Source organism: Zonotrichia albicollis, chromosome 3 (assembly GCF_047830755.1).
Source record: "Zonotrichia albicollis isolate bZonAlb1 chromosome 3, bZonAlb1.hap1, whole genome shotgun sequence".
Taxonomy (NCBI): domain Eukaryota; kingdom Metazoa; phylum Chordata; class Aves; order Passeriformes; family Passerellidae; genus Zonotrichia; species Zonotrichia albicollis.
Window position 1 is genome coordinate 12474346 of NC_133821.1, and position 19720 is coordinate 12494065.

Consider the following 19720-nt stretch of genomic DNA (forward strand, 5'->3'; position numbering starts at 1 on the left):
TATGAGCCTTCCCCCAGGATTCCTGACTGCACTGTTCTCTCTGCTGTGAGTTCCCAATGTCCCCTTGTTCTCAGGTGTTCTACCCTGGCTTCAGCTCTCTATAATCATTTACCCACAGAGTCACTGCCAGAGGCAGCTGCCCCTCCCACCAGCTGTCAGGAGGCCTCTGAAATGGGGAATTAGGGGCAGATTTTTATGCCAGCAGAGCAGTCAGAGCAGGAGGATTCTCATTTACCTTCTCCCAGCCCTGCCTGGCTGTCAGCTCTGCCTTTGGCCTGTCCCACTTCTCACAGGAAGAGCGAGCACAGCCAAAGTTCTGCACTGCTGGGGCAGATTCCTGTGTTCATCCACATCAGGAAATCCATTTCAGTGACACTCAGAACTCCTCCACACAATCAGTGCAGGTTTCCAGGCCTCCTGTGCTGCTGTGGGACAAGGCTGCCCGGAGTGGCAATGAGCCACTGTGGCTCTGTGACAGCCCCCAGTGTAATTAACAGCATTAATTACTACAGCCACCAAACAGCCAGAGCTGTAAAACCCCAAGGGTGTCACAGGAGCTCTGGAGAAGCAGAGCCTGGGGGTGCTGGCAGGTTTGCCAGGCACTGGGGACACCTCAGCACTGACACCCCAAACCTGTGACTGATCCCAGTGCTCCCCTTGGCTGTTACCTGGTCCACGTGGCCCAGGTGATTTTCTCTATGACTGCAGGGTCTGTGATTTGCTTTCCCAGGGGCACCTCGTGAACCTGACGCTTGTAGGCACCTGTGGATACCTGGAAGTGGGAAAGGAAAAACCTGGAGGCTGCTATAAACACATTGCTTTCTTCAAAATTCCCAACAGTCTCACCAGGTTAATCAGCAATTAAACATCTAGGACAACATTTCTCTTTTTTCCTCATAATCTGGAATTCATCACATGCTATATAAAGGAATAACAATGTTACAGGATGATGATGGAAGGAGATGCTCTCATGCAGAGCTGACAGATTTTCTCTCACTTCTATACTTTACTTTATCTCAACATAATTTTACTAAATCAGAAATACTTCTGAATGAGACCCCTTCAAATTAACACTTTTAATTAAAACAACTGAGCTCTCACTCAGATCCCAGCCTCAGGGAGGAAGAGAAAGGCTTTCATATGGTTATAATCCACAATTTCTCTTTCAGCATTGACTCCCTTCCATTGACCTGGGATACAGCTTTGCCCTTAGCACAGCTGGAGCCTGCACCTCGTTATGGTGGCCCAAAAAACCTGAGGGCTCCAGGGGCCATCCCAGACATACCTGGATGTACCTGCTGTCTGCAGAGAAATCCATCTGAATGACAAAACTGGCAATGTCCTTGCAGTAGCCAATTCGGTTCAGGGTTGTGCCTTGAGTGAGATCATAAAAATCCACAGTATGTTCTTGTGAGCCCACTGCCAAAAACCTGTTATCTGGGCTGATCCTAGGCAATAAAACATGGAGTGGGGATGTCACTGGCTGTTTTGGTGCAAGATTTGCTTTTGCTTCTCATGCTAATGTGACAGTAATCTTTTTAAATGAAAAAACACAAAAAACCTTCCATCAACAGCAAGACTGAACCTAAACCAAATGCTTATGGGAAGAGGAAAACTCAGGATATCTGTGACAGACGACAGGGTTAAATGGAATATAGGGAAGGAATTGTTGCCTGTGAGGGTGGTCAGGCACAGGCCCAGGTTCCCCAGAGAAGCTGTGGCTGTCCCACAACTGGAAGTGTTGAAAGCTAGGTTGGACAGGGCTTGGAGCAAGCTGGGACAGTGGGAGGTGTCCCTGCCATGGCAAGGGGTGGGACTGGATGGGCTTTAAGGTCCCTTCCAACCCAGACCATTCCACGACTCTATTCTGTATTGTGTATGGTTAAACGATGCTAATATTGCACTTGCATAAAGGCACAGCACAGTGTGCAGAGCAACACCAATCCTCTGGAGTCAGCAACAGGAACTGCAATTTGGAGAATTAATTCCCATAATTCCAGCTGTGCAGGGTGGCTGGAACTGAATTAGAGCCCCACCACAGTGCCCTTCACCAGCTCACACAGGTTCCAACCAACACAGACTCACAAATCCCCCTGGCACTCCATGGCCGTTCCCTCGAGGCAGGGCTGTGTATTCTGAGCGCCCCCTACCTGATGTCCTGAATTGCAGATTTCCTGTCCCGTTTCTTGCCCCAGACCTTGAGGCTGTTGACCAGCAGGAGCACGAACTCTCCGTTCCTCATGCCGATGGCCACCATCTCCCCGTCGGGGCTGTAGGCGGCGCAGCGCGCGGGGTGCCCCAGGCTCACCTTGTTCACCAGCTTCTGCAGGGACACAGAGCAGGCTCACACCTCCCCAGAGCTTCCAAACACAAAGTACAGAACCTGCTTAATTCAAAACAAATCCACTCTGTTTCCCTCTAAACATAAACCTGAAATGTCACACCGAGACTCACATCCCACCAGGCATATGTCGCTAAGCAGGCTTCAAAATAGAGATGTGATTTGGATGGGGGTTCATGTTTGCATTATTTTGTAGACTGACATCGAGTTTCACACCAGAAAAGGGACTATTTAGCAGAACAAGCTGAAAAATCTATTTCCTAATTTGTTTCAAAGTGACTTTGACATCTTCAACAACTGCTGATTGGCACAGAGCTCTCCCATTTCATTTGGTACGAAGAAATGTCCTCGAAAGCTCTTGCATTTTCACCCAGCTGGTTGTATTTATAATTGAGTAATTTTCCTCATTAAAAATTATCCTGTTAGCTCAGGTAACAAGCTTTTGCAAAGGTTTATGCTGGCCAAAATGAGCTGAAAACTTCCTGGTGGTTTTTTTTTTTTTTTTTCATGTTTTATCTGTTGTTTTTAACAAATGGTTGTTGTTAGTCAATTTGACTTGCAAAAATCCCTGAGGCAACATGCAGCGTTCCAAAGGAAGGCTCTGAAGAAGAGGGAGCTGTGCCTGCCAGGAAGGCAGAATGATGGGCAGGGGCTGTGTGTGTGACAGCACAGTCTGTGTCACCCAGACAGGCAATGTGGGATTAAAATGCTTCCTTGATCCCCCAGCCTGCAGATTTGGATCAAAATAAACAATGCCCAACAAGAGGCACTCCATGAGCAGCTGTGCTGGTGAATCCCTACATTCCTCTGGGAGTGCTGGTGCCAAACATGACCAAAACCTGCTCAGGACAGAGGCAAAACCCTGCTCTCATTCCAGGGCTACTCAAAAGCACAGCTGGAAAAATGGATGCTCAGATAAAAAGCTCATTTTTAATCCCAGACTTTCACATTCACAGTACTCACTTTGTCCGACAGGTCCCAGATCCTGGCTGTTCCATCATTGCTTGCAGAGATAAAGATGTCTTTGGAGGGGTGAGTTGCCAAGCCCCAGATTTCCCCTTCCATGTGACAGTCAATTAACAAGTTAGAAGCAGCATTTTTTTCTCCTACTTCAAGGATTTCTCCATCTTTTGTTCCCACTAAGATTTTCCCCTGTTTGTAGGCAAAGAAAAGGAGTGGAGAGAGGTGGTCAGTAACTGCCATGGTTTAAAATGCCAGAGCTTCCTTGGCAAATAATTGGAAAAAGCATAAACACATTAAGCTAGCAATTGGTAATGGCTACTTGACTGGACATATAAAACAACATTCCTCAGTGGTGCTTTTCTCAAGGAACGTGTCAAAATGAAACAGAGTCCATCCCCTGAGCACTCGGCTGGACAGGCCCCACCCTGTGCAGCATCGCTGCTCCCTTCTCATGCACAATTTAAACACATGCACCAAGACAAATGCTTCTGTTATTTCCACTGTGTTCCACTTCTCCCAGTCTCAGCAGCTCCCAGTGGGGTTTTTGTGGCTTTAAAGAGCAGCAGCAGCTCAGGAGGAGCTGAGCTGTGCCCGTGCCCCGCGCTCTCACCTTGCCGCGGCACACGGAGCGCACGCACTCGATGAGCTGCCCGGTCTCCAGCTGGAAGGCTCGGCACCGCTTCATCTCCTGGTCCCACAGCTTCACTGCTCCGCCCTCCTTCGTGCTGCAAAGGAGCCCTGCTGTTACCTGCTGCCTCCTTCACACATGGAAATCCCACCAGCAGTTTTCTGCCTACATCACTAAACATACACTGACCCACTCTCCACTCCATATCGTTATTATGGTGCAATGGGAAGTAAATAATAAAAATTAAATGCTTTCACACTTCATGTTTAAACAGCACCATAATTTTTACAAACCAAACTGCTCTCTTGCCACATATCTCAAATCTGTTTCTTGGCCAATCTGTTTCTTGTGGTAATCCCAAGACCCACAGCATCTCCAGAGGGAGAGGCTGTCTGTAGTTTGACAGGACTAACAAATGAAGAGAACTCCACTCATGGCAGGAGCTCAGGCAATAAGAGTTTATCCAGGTGTTTGGAACAGTTCCAAAGAGGGTCAGCATCTCCTGCCACATAACATGTGCCACTGTGACCCCCAAGTATCCTCCTTTAGTCCTTCACTTACTGAGCCACCTGGGCAGGTTATGCACAACTGAGAGTGAAGCTGCAACAGCACAGAGACCATTGATCCCTGGGCTGCTGGATAAGTAACAAAACCAAAAAGCACACAAGGGAGACAGAAGCTGGCACTCTGGGAAGGTGCTGTGTCTTACGGCCTCTCCTTCCCTCCAGTGACGATGAGCCCGTCCCGCAGAGTGGTGTACATGGTGAACACGGGTCCTGTGTGAGCCTTGGCCACCAGCCTGACCAGGAAATGATCCTTCCACACGTACACATCTCCATTTATGGCACCAGTGAACGTCAGGTTATTCTGCAACACACAGCAGCAATCTCTGACACAGCCCTCACCTCAGCATCTGTGTTCAGCTTTAAGTAAAATCCTTTACACTAAATTTAAAAGTTTTTAACGACCACACTGGATTGTCACCGTTGGTGGTATCACTGGCACGTGTCACATTAAATATGATACAGGAAATAACAGATCAAGTTTAAGCTAAACAGATAAATAACCAGCAAAGTGTAAAAAAAAAAAAAAGCAAAAAAAAGACCCAGGGCAGTAGGTGTGCTCAGAGATTAATAGAAGACATTCACCCAACTGTGCTCAGGAAATTCAGGGAAGGATCTCAAGGTGCACAGGTTTTAAATCCACATTTCACTAACGAGCACTGGGTTGGATTTCAGCAAGGAAAACTGACCCTTGCAGGTTTGATACAAAGGTAATGTAAAATCCTGCAGCAGGTAATTTGAACTCACTGCTCCAAAGGCAACAGAGAGCATGGTTTGCATTTTGGCATCTTCCATGGAACCAATGACTCCTTTCTTGTAGAGCAAAGCGCTGCCAGCCAAGGTCCAGAACTTCATGTGTTTGACCCCCACGGACACGAACTGAGTGTCAGAGTCGGGGCGGAACTCCACAACGAAGATCCTCTCCAGGTGCCCTCCCCTGCTGGCAACTTTAGCCCCTGGTTTAATGAGGAAAGGATGAAAACAAAGCTGAATTCACCTGAGGAATTAAGCTCTGATATGACATTATCAAATAAATTGAGCTGGTATTGGATTAGAGATCTGTGCCCCAGATGCTGACAGCTGCAAATCCCAGCACTGTTTAGTGTATCAAACATTTTAATGCAATTCCCAACGACCCTGGTTATTCCATTGCATCCCACGGATTTAGGAAATGCAGATTTAAGGCCTTCAGAGCACAATCTGTCTCCTGGGTCAGTGAAATAACACAGAAATGTTGGCTGTCATCTGGTGAAAAATGCTGAAGAACTCTTCCTCTCCCCTCCATCATTTCCAAAGATAATTCTTTTCTAGAAATTACTTCCCAAAGGCCTATATCCATCATAGTACTTGAAGTGTTTTAGGGAGGAAAATGAATAGTTTTCCTTAATTTTATGTTAAGCATCATTCTTTCCTTAATTTCCACTTACAACAGGTGTTTAAAACTTATCTTCCTGTTCATATTTTTAGCCCTTCGCCATCTTTAACTGACTAACTGGGATAGAGTGGGGAGACAAAACTCCAAAGCCTTGAAAGTCAAAGCCAGTGACTGTGGCCAGCTCTGTGAGGCTGAAGGACCACGGTTTCCCCTGTCTGTACCTTCCTGCCACCTCCAGACAGTGATGGTGTGCTCTGGGTCCACTCCCACCGACACCAGCAGTTTGCCCGTGGCACTGAAGTTCACGTAATTGACGCCTTTGGTGTGGAAGCAGCGCAGCATGGAGAGGGTTTGCTTGCTCATGGCATCCCAAATGTGAATTGTGGGGGTTGTACCTGCGGGCAGAGAGAGCCATGGAAAGAGAATTAATTCTGGAAAGCTTCACTGTAAACCAGGCATTTGTCAAGAACATTTAACCTGAACAGACATTAGTTGGGGGTTTGGATTTGTTTGAAGATTAGCACTAGTGGGAAACAGAGAAACCAAAATAGCTTGCAAAACACAGGGAGGGGGAATCATTGTAGTCCATGGAGTCAGACAGGTTCTAAAAGAACAACAGAACATTCATGAAGAGCCTCATGCAAAAGAAATTGCCTGCAGATGTTTCACTTGTATCCATGGTTCACACAGATACAACGAGGCAACATGGAACTCAACAGGACTCTGCTAAATTCACACACAAACCAGCCTTACCTGGGAATTCTGTCATGTCACCTGCATTGTGAGAGCAATGGCAAATGAGGAAGCACCAAGGGAAAACAATAGGTGAAATAAGTCATGTGAAGTGCCAGCATCAGCACCAAAAGGAAAACAAAATTAAAAACTTGGAAATGGATATGGATTAAATCAAGAAAACAAATAAGCAGGAATATTGTTGAACTTTTTTGGGTATATTGGCTTTTATACACAAATATTGCAACAATATTTAGTACTTTTACGTTTTAAAAATGGTATCTAAAAGAAATGTTACAGGCATGCAGGTTTTAACAATTATTAAATTCAAAAGTGAAGTGAATCTCTAGTTATACAAAATACCAAATCATACTCAGAAGCATTCATCTCCTGAGGCCTAGGAAAAGGACTTTTAGCCTTTTCCATGTCCCAGAAATTGGTGTTTTGCACAGCTCTGGCACCACATGCAGGTTGGGTGCTCCCTCACATTCCAGCTGCAGTGACCATGCTCAGGACAGGCAGCAGAAGGTTTGTGTTTGTCACTGTGCTCATCATCAACATTCCCTGCCCCTGTCCTCAAGTTATGGATTCCATTATCCTTCCAGAACAAGCTGAGACATTCTGACCCCATTCTCCTCCATAAAGTGAATTATTTCAGCTTTAGGCTGAGGGGCAGCAGATCCTTCTCAAGGCTTGGGACAACCCATCCTGCATTTCCCATGCAATGTTTACTCCTGCAGGACCCTCCATGTAAACAATAAACACACAAAACCCACGTATCAGTGGTTTCTCAGCTGTCCCCTAACTCCTGCTGAGATCTCTCTTTGTTTCTGCCTTTTCTGTACAGCTCCTGCATTCCTGCAGAGAAAATGATGCTCATTGTATTCTCACTGCTAAACACTGCCTTGGACACAGGAAGGAAAGAAGGAACTCTATAAATCAGATTATTGAGATGATTAGGCTGTTTATCAAAGCTTGCCTTCTGAAATATGATTACACTCCAATTAACTCTAAAATCCAATCACTCACAATCAGAGACGGAACTGAAACAGTAAGAAAACCCTGGAGCTTGATTACTTCTTCCAAATCAAACAAGCAGTAGAATTGCCCCCAGAAGAGCCCCAGATCCAGCAGTGCCCTGAGAGCTGGGAGTGCAGCTTTGCTGGGGGGTCACGTACCGATCTGGCTGGTGGCCACCACGTTCTTGTACTTGGGGTGCTGGTTCACTGTCAGGCACAGGATGTCATCTGTGTGCTCCAGGTAGAAGCTCTGGCTACCTAAGGCCATCCAAAGAGCATTTCAGTCCCCACAGCACCAAGGAAGAGCCACCACAGAAGCACAGATTATTTGGGCAGCTGTTAAAACTCTGCAGGGAATGGGGGGGTCACTAAGGCTGCTCTGCTCCCATTCCCAGGCACCATTCCCAAATGCACTATGGACACAACCATCAACACACACAGGGGGATACCAAAGCAATATCTGGGAAATTATCTATATAGCCAGGGAATCAGCAAAGCCCTCCCAAGGGAAGGGGCCCAGAAAGGACAGATGGGGCCATCCTTGTTTCCCAGCCCACAGGCCACAGGCTGTCCTAGGACTCGAGTACCCAAAGGCCTTCCCAAAGTTTCCCAAACATTGGAAAGCCATAGGATGATTAAAAAGTTCACACTTCCAATGAAAAATATTTTCCTTATCAAGCTATTTTAGCTATTTTATCTCCAGGTATTTTTTCAAGTGGAGTTACCAGTGGAGAGGTTTTGGACAATGCCTGCTGCAGCTGTGTGGAAAATGATGTCAGCACCATCGTTCAGGTAATGGAGGTTGTTGCGACAGTCAAACCCTCTGTACCCAAACACGTGGTCTAAGGCCAGCTCCTGCTCCAGGAAAACAAAGAGAACAAGAGTGAAACTGAAGAAAAAACAACATTTCAGAGCCTGGACCACTTAAGGACAATTCTAAATTACACAAACAGAAATATCTTGTGGAGGCCATAGAATAATAAAATAATAATTAGTTATCCCCACTCTGCTCATTTATTGAGGCATAACAATATCAGAGGCTATCAACAACCTTTAATTGGTCAACTAAAGTACTGCACTTATATTATTTTCTCTTTTTAATTATTCAGAGGGCCATAAATGCCCTGGTTCTGTAAATTCCTATTCCAAACAGATACAACTCACAGAACAGGTTGGATTTTATTGCTCTTCCCATCACAGTTTAATATTTATACAGGGCATCAGATGTTTTAAAGAAGCTATCTGCAGAGTTTTCAAAAATCATTCTCATAAACTACCAAATTTCCACAGACCAAATTCTGACCTTAAAGTCCTTAGAGGAAGCCAGGGCAAGCTATCAGTAACTCTGTAATTAAGACATTATTCAGAGGTGTAAGTGCAGCTTACAATGAGCAGTTGCCAAGGAAATTCCCTCCAGGAACCCAGCATGGTTAATGGATTGTTGGTAGAGCTGCCTTGGAGCCCTGAAGCCCAACTTAATGACTGCCCCAAACACAATCACAGCTCACTGGGAACAATCCCAATTAGCCACAGACCAAGTGCTGCAAATGGTCCACAAAATATTCCTGGTTCTGCCTCTTATGTGGGAATCCAAAAAGTTGTGTGGGGAGAAAGGGAAGTTCCAAAGTCAATGAGTAAATTCCATCATTCAAAATCCCACAGAGGGTTTTTCCTGGGCCAAAGTTCTGGATGTATTTCCCTTTGGGGTTGAGCAGGGAGCATGGGAATGCACAGACTCTGTGATTTACCTGCCCTTCACTGAGAGACAAACAGGGATGGATTTCACCCAGCACATGTTACTTTCAAAGAAATAGAAAATATACAAATTCTGACCTCAACCAGTTTCTTTTTTTTGTTGACATTGTTCTTTTGCAGTTTCTCAGGCTGAGGAGCAGCTCTGCTCACAGGTGGCCTGAAAAGAACATTTAAAAAAGGAGACAATTGATATATTTGAAAGTTAAACACAACCTTCAAAACCACAGCATGTGTGAGCAGCAAATGGACAGTTACCCCTGTATGAGCTTTTTCAGAGTTGTACAATAAACTGATTAAAACCCTGCACTTTTTGATAGAAAGTGCAGAAACATTGATGCAGACTTCACAGATGAGTGGCAGAACAAACAACCTTACACCATTCAAAAGACCCCAAACCATAATGATTTAAATCCATGGAAAAATCCTTGAATATGAAAGGATGGTAAATTTGTGCTTTCAGAAATGACCTGAAGCAATTTCTGCAGCTGGCAGTTGACCTCTGCCCAGCCTTGCTTCTTCTGAGAAACCCCATCCCAAAACCTTCACATGGCTTCAATAAAATCTTCTCAAAATCATATTAAAGATAAAATGGTTGCATTTAAATGCACAAGTCATTCATTCAAGGGAATTTGGGAGATTGAGGCCTTCAAAGCTATTTTATATAATTACAGTTACTAAAAGTAGATAGAGAAAAATTCAGAACACAGGCTGAGACAAAATCTGATCTGTGCAAATGGTCTGTGAGGCCAGATAACCTCTGCTGCTGCTGTTGATCCTGCTGGGAAAAGAGGGACAGAGCTAAGGGGAGCACATGGGAAGCATTCCCAGAGCTTATGATTCCAGAAAAATCTGACCTTGCTCTTACATTCCACACGCTGTGAAATTTGTTCCTGTCCTGAGACCATAACTATCAGCAATTCCCATTTTGCAAAAAATTAATTGGAGAAGAATGAAATCCCTTTTGTGTATAGGGAGCTGGATTTTTCATGGAAGGTACCAAAGGCACAGCAGACAGAGCCCAGAGGGGACTGAGCCCTGTGGGAACGAGCAGCAGGACAAGCTGAGCTCAGACAGAGCAAGGCTGGAGGGAACCAGTCCAAGCCACGCCTCGAGCACAGCAAGGACCAACAAGCACATGAGCAGTGACCCATGACACCAAGAGAGTGAAAGAGTTACCTTGATCCCCTTGGAAGCAGCAAATAAAGCCAAGCAAGAAACTTAATAGAGTTTAGGAGTCACTTGTGAGCACGAGACTCATGCACAAGCACTTGCAGAGGCAGCAGCCATTCCTGGGGCACAGCACTGCTATCCAAGCATGCCAGCAAAACTACAACAGAAACCAGAGAGTGCACAGAGCCACACACATCACACCTGGCATCCCTGGGCGGCCTCAGAGCTAAAGGTCCTGCAGGATGGGGGAAAGGGAAGCTACATCCAAGCTTCCTGCACACTTTGCACCAGAGCACAAGGGGGTTCCATGGTTGGTTTATTGTCAGGAGCCTGGCAGGGAGGGGACTGCTAGGAAGTGAAGTTTCCTAGGCAGTGCTGAGAGTGCACACAATGGGTGATTGTTCCCTACCCCAGCTCAGCTGCAATTTAGCCCACAATGGCTGTGAGGAGGCCAAGGCACTGCCAGGACAGCCTGTCCTGCCCTGTCCTCAGGGAACAGTACCTTTATTTCCTCAGAGAGTGGCACTCAAGTCCCCTGGGGTGACCCTGGGTGGAGCAGGACTGAGCAGCGGTGCTGTGACCAGCAGGGAAGGGCCAAAGGAAGTTATTACAAAACTTGTCTTACAAAATAAATTCATCATTTCATTTTAGCCCAGATTTATGAGGGCCTCTGAACTGCCACTTAGGAAAAGAATTGTTTTCTTCAAGCTTTTTTCTGTTTTAGTGTTATTTCAAACTGGATCATTTCTACATTTCTTTACCTAGGAATATCAAAGTTTATGACAAGAGCAAGCCAAAATACTTCATGAAAGCAAGAGAACGCTACCACTGTGACATGCTTGATAGTCACCAGATTGTAAGCATGAGGCTTAACCTGGAGACACACACAGAGATACTTTTATAGCTCCTACTCACAGCACACACAGACACAGATGTTGTGTGCATTCATATATACACAGCCATGTATATATACACACACGTGTGCATTCACTGCCTCATCACCACCTTCATAGAACACATGGAAAGCAGCACATTGGAAACATTATAAGAAATAATTTCACTTTAACAAGCCTGTGACTACATCTAGTTTGTTTTGACACAGAAGATGACACTGCCAAGACAAGAAATCTGCACTGTAGCAAATGCCACCCTTTGCCCTGCTGGACCTGTGCACCCTGCATGGCACATTCCAGCAGGCCAGGCCTCAGCTGGGCTCCCCAGTACTTACTTGACAATTCCCTGCCTCCAAAGGAAAGCAAGTTAAAACATAACACAAGCATTAATGGTTTCTTTGCAGCAACTGGAAACAAAAGTGCTTAGATCATGTAATGGCACAGAGGAGCTCCAGGAAAGAGAGGACACAGCCAGGTGAGAGGGTTTCAGTTCTTTGGGCACTGTGAATACAGCAGAGAAGGTTTCTGTCACTCCTGGCAATCTCGAGGATGATCTCACATGAGGACACACAGCTGTCAGTCAGGGACAGAATCCAGATCCAAACTGACAAAACCTCAGCACCACCTTGATGCAGAAATGTGAAAATTGTGAGTGAGCATTCCCTCCAGCCACGGTGGGAAAGAAGGCCAAGCCAGGGGTGGGGTGAACAGGGAGCACCAGGATGGAGAACAGCAGATGGACACAACAAGAGCTGGGCTGGGGGAAGAGGGAATGGGGTATTGGAAGAGTGGAGCACCTTGAGGGAAGAAAGAAACGTGCTCTTAGAGAGCAGGGTCAAACTGAAGGGAAAAAAGCTAAATATGTTTAGATGGAAATTAAAGGAAAAGGCAGATCAAAAACTGTTATGATAAATTCTATGGGAAGGGGATGTTCCAGCTCCTGTTTCCAGGTCACAGGCCAGAATTGCTGTCTGGCTGGAGATGCTGACTGCAGTGAGAATAAACTGGAGTGAACACAAATTCTGCTCCAAGGCCAACAGGAACAGCATGGGAACTCCAGAAACAGCACCATGGAAAGGGACAGCAAGGTCTGGGGCAGGGACAGACGGACAGGAGTGTCCTGCACCAGGAAGGTGACAGGCTGAGCCAGCAGCAGTGGGTGGGGAAAAGCTTCAAGCCCAAAAGGGAGACAAACATGGATTTACTTGGCTGCAAACTGAGAGGGAACACACTTGGATCTACACCAACATGAGCAGGACTGCTCCTGAGAAGAGAAAGCAAGGTTCAAGGAGAGGAAAGGGTGGTAGGGTTGGGTTGGGCAACAGAACAAAAATCCAAGGTTTGAAAAATATACTGTTCATTTCAGAAAAAATGCAAAAGCAGCTTTTAACTGTGCCTTTCACCAGTGACAGGAGGGGACTCCCAAGTGCCCCTAAACTGCTGCAAAACTCCTCAAGCTTTTATTAATCCCTTCCCACAGAAAGGATTAAAAGATTTTGTAAATTCTAAACCCTTGGATTTTCCCATCCCAACATACATAGGAGTTTTACATACAACTTTTCCTGCTGTTACTTTTTTTTAACACTTTGTAGCTATCATAAGACAACAAAAAGAAAATACCCTATTTTAAAATATAGCAGATCAAGGCAATGCTCAAACAGAACTAGAGAGAAACATCAGTGGTAAATTGTGTTTTTAAGGTTACAATATTTATAACTTAACATGTATGCTGATACACTCTTTAAAATAAAAAACATTTCAAAAACTCAAAAAAACCCCACAAAGTACTGCAGGACATCTGGTGGGGCCAGCTGCTGTCACAGGCTGCCAGGGCAGCTGGTCACTGCAGTCCCAGGTCATTCCAGCTCAGTGCCCAGTGACACGAGCACTGCAGCAAGCAGGGAGGAGGGAAATCACTGGGATTAAAGCTGAGGGGTTTGTTCTGAGACCCTGGGAACAGCTCCTGGACCACAGACTGGCCCTGCTGCCCCTCACACACTGATGGGACAGAGTCTTCTCCATTTGTTCTGTTTTTCCCTGAATAAGTTCCAGCATGTTCTGAAGCTGTGGTGTGTAAATACAAACACTGAACCAATCACCCCCAGCAGAGCCTCCCTGTGCATGACACAACATGAGGAATTCCATCAGCCCTGGAGTGCCTCCTGCACACATTCCTGAGAAAAGCTGAGTATTTCACATCACCCTCAGTGCAGGGAGCACTCAGGCTCACAGGGAGAGGTGGTGGGAATGTGTGGCATCCCCCAGTCCCACTGCCCCAGGTGTCACACAAGCAGAGCAGACCTTAGAGCCTGTGCTGACCTGTGGGAGCAGTGAGATTGACTCTGAGTTCAGCTGCTGGCAGGGACTGACAAATACCAGGCACAACGTGCACAAGCCTTGGGGACAGCTGGGATGAAACCAGCAGGCTGTCAAATGCATTCAGGGTGCATTAAGTTGACATAATGCTGTTGAGAAAGTCAAAGTGAATGTTCCAAATGATGCTCCTCATTCTCAGAGAGGGGCTTTCTGCTGGAATAAGCCCAAAGTTATTTTCTCCACCCCAAGGATGGGTTTTTTCAGACACATACTGAATATTCCCCACCTACACACAAATACAACACAGATTCACACTCAGAGCTGTTGCACTGCACCCACAGACATGTGTGTGTGTGTGTGTGTGTGTGTGTGTGTGTGTGTGTGTGTAAAGGTGCAGGAACCAAGGCTGTAACCATATATCAAATAATTCACTTTGTGGTGCAAAGGCTTGTGGGGGCTATTTGGGAAGCTTATATAAGTTAACTCATGTTGTTTAAATAAATCAATAATTTAAAGAGTAACATTTGAAGAGAGAAAATTCAACTTCTTCAAGATTTCACCCTTATCAGGACATGTGATTACACAAGGCAAACACTCGACAGAGACCAGTGTCTGGGGTGGATAATCCATGGGGGGTGAGACAAGCCAGGATGCCAAGGAAATGGAAAATCAGACACACATGCTAATGCTGCTCCTTGCTTTCTACACACCCCACCTGCTCTGGAGGAGTTCCCATCCCCAGGCACACGTGGAGTCATGCACACTGAGCCAAAGGAGAGCTGCAGATGCAGGGGTGTGTTAGGAGTTAGTAGGAGGCCAAATGCAAACAGGCCTTTGCCTTTGGGATTAGTAACATAAACACAGTCATCAGCAAGCTCGTGTTACTTCTCATGGCATCAACTCTTGGTTTAAATGCTCCCAGCCCCTTTGTGAAACAGCACAATTCTTCTGTGGCACAGAGCAGAGCTTACAATGGTCCTGGATTGTCTGGGACAGTCCCAGCAGTGGCCAGGGGGTCCCGAGGAGCAGCAGCTCCTGCAGCCCCTCTGCAGGGCACCCCACTCCTGACCCTGGGCACGGCAAGGGGTGCCAGCCCAGGGACACACAGGGACACACGGGGACACACAGGGACACACGGGCAAGGGGAGGGCAGGAGGGAACACGTGGAAAGGGGGAAGAAGAAAACAACAAGGTCGGGGAGAGGAGAGAGAAAGAACAATCAATTAATGATCTTAACCAAACACACCAATGCAACTGCAAGACATTTTAAAACTGTCCTCAGCAACTTTGCCACCCTAAAGCTGTAGCTGCTGATGGAGACAGGAAATGTTAGATCCCCCCAAAAATACCAGGTCATGACTTGATTCAAATCCTGCAAGTAAAATCTACCATGTAAGTTCTACACTCCTCCAAGATATTTGCAGAATCATGATTATTTTAATTACATTTGAGTTAGACAGGAAAAATAAATTTCATAAAGGGCTCTTATTTTCTTTTCTAAGGGAAAATGTTATTATTGCTCCTAAGTTTGTTCTAATAATTGTAGAGTTCAGCTCCCAACCCTACACTTGCAATCTTCTCAGGGATCCCATCACTGCTCCTGAGATAAATCTCCTCCTGAACTGAACAATGAACTGTTATTTCTAGAGAAATGATGCACCTGGAGCTTTTCAGATTCACCACTTTCTATTAGAGAAGCACAGAGTCCCCTGCAAGCTTACTCCAGCAAACAGAAGGATTAAACAGATGGATGTGTCTCGTTGGTGCCACACAGCACCTTTGGAAAGTGTTTGATTTCATAAGCTGGAAAGTAACTTCAGCAACAGTTTACCCTCTGAATATGAGCGTTAAAAGAAAAACCCCAGTGAGCTCCAAGTCACTGCCCCCAAGGAGCAGCTCACAGAAGCAGCCCCAGCTATTCCTACTTCTTGCTTAAACCAGAAACCTGCTTTTTCTCTTTTTTATCCCCCTTTCCTTAATTTAAATTGCTTAATTATGAGTTTCTTCTCACTACACCTTCAATATTTTTCCTTTCTCAAAGCCACAATGCAAATAGAGCAAGGGGGACACTGCAGGACCCTGACCAGATGTTGCAGTGAAGTAGGCCAGTAGTATTCCAGGCCTTGGGATTTACTCACAGTTTCTGTTCTTAGCAGCTTCCCAGCTTGTCCCACAGTTTTCAGCATGTGGCCAGTGAGTGCCAGTAAGTTACCAATGCCAGAATATTCAGGGCACAATCACCAGGGCCTTCAGACAGACACATGGCACAATCACAAAGGGAAAGATCTGGAATATTTCCCCCAGAAAAACTTCCTCCTCAAAAGCCTACCAGGTTTCCCCACATCCCTGCCTGAAAGAGAATGAAACACAACCTCTGGCTTCCCTTCTGCAAACATGGAGGGACTGGGAGAGCTCTTCCAGCTGTGCCTTTGGCAGAAAATCTAAAGCTTTGGGAGCTGCGTCCAGTATCCTTGCTGCCCTTCCCTCAGCCCTGTGCAGAGATTTCAAGGCCCTACCCAATCCCAACACCCTCAGAAAGCAGTTTTACTGACATTCAGCCATAAAATTGCCACTTCTGATTATTTCACTATAAATTCTCACTATTTCTATTAATCCCTTGAAGACGGGAAAGGGAGTTATCTTTGAATTATGAGATTTGTTGTCAGATTGATCAAAACAGCAAATTCCAAATACCAAAGGTGTGTTTGTACTGAAGCATCTGTAATTTAAAAAGGAGATAAAAATGTGTACAAGAGCTGTGACTCTCGAGCAGAAAAGATGGGAAGGAGAGTGATAAAGGTTTATTTTTAACCTAGATTAAAACAAAGTACAAAATTGTTGATAACACAACATCACAGCAGAATAAAACAGCTGGGCAGTACAAATGTTTCTGGTGCAGAACATCTGTACCAATGCCACTTAGTATTCCTGTAACAATTTAGCAATTCAGCCAAAATAAAATAACAATTTTCCCTTTTTTAACTCACTTTGCAAACATTTATGTTTACCAGATGATACATTATGCCTTATTGTAGAAAGATGGAGGAACAAATTCTTTATTTGAGGAAAAGAGATATTCTTAAAAGAAACAGAAAAAGAGAATGTTATGGTCCAACAAAATGGTTCATTGCAGAAATCACTGATCCTCTTCCTGCAGGATATTGTTAAAACATTGTGATGAAAAAAAATGGGTGCAACATTTTTCTTCTTATTGTTCATACTCCACATTTCACACTCAATTCTCCTGTTTTGCACATTTACTGAGCAAAAATGATTAATTACTTTCTGTTCAACATGTTCAGCACTGCATTCTTTGAGAGCTTTAAAGACAGAATCTTATTTTTTCCAAGGCCTACATGAGATTAGGAAGTATTATTAACTCCATTTTGTCTCTTGCAATAACAGAACTGGGCTGAAATTCTTTCTGTGGGTTAACCCACAGCAGTCCTTGGTGTCAGTGCCCAGAGGGGGGCAAGGGCAGGGAAACTCCTGATAAAAGAATGATCATTTCTCAGAAAATTCTCTATCAAAAGAGACAAAATGGATTCCCAGCTGAGTCACCAGCTAGATTCTCAGGTAGGGATTTACTGCTCCAGATTTTGAGGGAGAATTATTTACTGGTTATAGATGCTCCTGTTCTGTCCCATCAGATTTCAGCACCCCTCCTTTAGGTCTGTGCTTCACTGGACTCACCCTCTGCTCTCAGCTCTTACCTCTTTTCTTTGATCTCTCCAACACTGCTCCCCTTCCAGCTAATTTTTTAGAATATTTCAGCCTAAGGCCAGTGTGTGCCATAGGAAATTCCAGCTTTAACAGTGACAACCCAACACAATTACAAGTGACTGAAAGATCTTTTAATAAAAGCACCACCCAAAGCCTTAACCACAAAATATTTACAAGCTTAGCACTACCACAAGTGCTCTGCTGCAGACACACACTGGTTAGGAGAGAATATAAATGCTCATGTGAATGCCAGAAGAGAACACAACACTCAGAGATGTGTCATATACATGTATTTTTCTCCTTCACATTAACATGTTGTACTGTGTGAACACCATTATAAATGTCATCTGGTGAATTTTAAAATTCCTGTCTTATTTCTAAGGACTAATTTTAGTTGAATGAAAAGAGATGCAAATGGGCACACATGGAAGCAAAAACCTTTGTGGGACATACCTCTCTTCCACTGAAACCTCCTTCAGCTGCTGGTGGGGTTTTGTGCCTTCCATTTCTCGGATGCTCACGGCATAGATCTTAGTGGTGTAGTCAATTGCTTTTTCTCTTGCAACATCACTGTCATAACCTTAGAAAAAACAAAACATGGAATAAAACAAGCTACCCTTGTTTCATAGTGGGACAGGAGAGAATAAAAAGATCTGCAACAATGACGGAAGGAAACAAATCCTACCAAGCTCTCCTTACACTGAAATGACAGAACGAGAGGACACAGTCTCAAGCTGCACCAAGGGAGATACAGGCTAGAATTAAGGAGGAAGTATTTTACAGAAAGTGTGGTCAAATACTGGAATCATCTACCCAGGGAGGTGGTAGAGTCGCCATCCCTCGAAGAGTTTAAAAAAAGACTGGATGTGGCACTTGGTGCCATGATCTAGTTGAGGTTTTAGAACGTGGGTTGGACTCGATCTTAAAGGTCTCTTCCAACCTAGAATTTCTGTGATTCTGTGTGATTCTGTGAATTTAGCAAGTTAAACACCTGTGTGCATCTCTGTTTGAGGCAAGGAAGAATGAAATCCTCTTTACCTCCATCCTCTTCTGCATCTGTGTCTGATTCTTCACTGTCCACCAGCTTGCTCTCCTGGATGCCCAGGAACTCCCTGGTCCAGATCATGAGGGCGGTGTCGGCGCCGCCCACGGTGAGGAGCACGGAGTCGTTGTGCAGCCACTGCACGTTGGTCACCTGGGCACTGTGCCCCACGTACTTCTTGAACCTGGCATGCTGGCCCTGCAGCACATAACAGCCCCGCTGGCACCCAGCAATCCTTCCTTCCTTTCCTCTCCCAGCACTCAAACCCACACACTTCTTACCTTCACTGGGTAGGAAAAGAGCTTCACAAACCCAAAATCGTCTCCCGTGGCCAGCAGGGTCCTGTCCTTGGTCAGACTGGCAGCGTTGACCACGGTGACGTCGCTGTGCATGGGCCAGATCCCCTCACAGGTGGGACCCAGCACACATGTCCAGGTGTCCCACTCAATCTTCTCTATCTGCAGCAAAGTACCCCCAAAGAAGGCTGCTTACTTTAAACACACCAAATACATGCTATTTTCATGTGTAACATTTTCTATGTTTAGCATTTTCATTTTAATGCTTTCAGTTCTTAAGAAACTGTGCTGCTAATTCAAATTGTGCATCTTCATCAAAAGGCTTAACACTTTAAACATTCCCATTTTTCCAAGCAGAGCATGATTTGGATACAAATCTCCCTGAAGATTTTCCGAGGTGCTAAACATTGGCAATTTTCTAGTAATGTAGAATTACATGTCACAAATAAACAGCTTGATGAAAAGCCAGGTCCTGCTGTTTGAGGGTGGTTTATAGCCTATGTGCAAAACCAGTTGGCTTTGAGAAGGGGATTATGGCAAATGGCTTCTAATAAATAAACAAAAATAAATTTAGAGATACAAGCAGAAACCTGCACATTCTGCCATTTACAAATGCTAGGAAAGACACTCTGGAATTACTAAGTAATTCTAATTCTAGCCATTGTAAATAAAGCATTATAAAATGAAAAAAATACACCATTTGAAGACAATTCCTTAAATTAATTTTCACAATAAAAGTAATCCAGCCCACAATTCATACCTCAGCAATTCTTATAATATGTCTTTTCCCCCTTGGTGCTTCAAAAAATAGTTGTTCTTTGGCACCAGAATTGACTTGCAATAACTTCCCTGGATACAAAAGGAGAGTTTGTTATGAATCTTAATATTTATTATGACTACTAAG

General features: G+C 44.9%; 1 protein-coding gene across 8 annotated transcripts in view; it reads right to left on the reverse strand.

The window, feature by feature from the left end:
* The window catches only part of EML6 (EMAP like 6), a 93007-nt gene that overhangs the window by 4896 nt on the left and 68391 nt on the right, over positions 1-19720 (reverse strand). For 2 of the 8 annotated variants that reach the window (XM_074536700.1, XM_074536699.1), the window contains exons 24-40: positions 19577-19665; positions 18802-18978; positions 18517-18718; positions 17932-18058; positions 11775-11789; positions 9455-9533; positions 8347-8476; positions 7781-7879; positions 6624-6644; positions 6092-6265; positions 5243-5451; positions 4642-4799; positions 3915-4029; positions 3305-3493; positions 2151-2323; positions 1286-1448; positions 669-772 (exon numbers count right to left, since the gene is read on the reverse strand). In XM_074536700.1, coding sequence (XP_074392801.1) covers positions 669-772; positions 1286-1448; positions 2151-2323; positions 3305-3493; positions 3915-4029; positions 4642-4799; positions 5243-5451; positions 6092-6265; positions 6624-6644; positions 7781-7879; positions 8347-8476; positions 9455-9533; positions 11775-11789; positions 17932-18058; positions 18517-18718; positions 18802-18978; positions 19577-19665 — 2224 coding nt within the window. Of the gene's footprint in view, positions 1-668; positions 773-1285; positions 1449-2150; positions 2324-3304; positions 3494-3914; positions 4030-4641; positions 4800-5242; positions 5452-6091; positions 6266-6623; positions 6645-7780; positions 7880-8346; positions 8477-9454; positions 9534-10552; positions 10562-11774; positions 11790-17931; positions 18059-18516; positions 18719-18801; positions 18979-19576; positions 19666-19720 lie in introns of all 8 variants that reach the window. The other 6 variants (XM_074536703.1, XM_074536701.1, XM_074536697.1 and 3 more) reach the window with 5 other exon arrangements.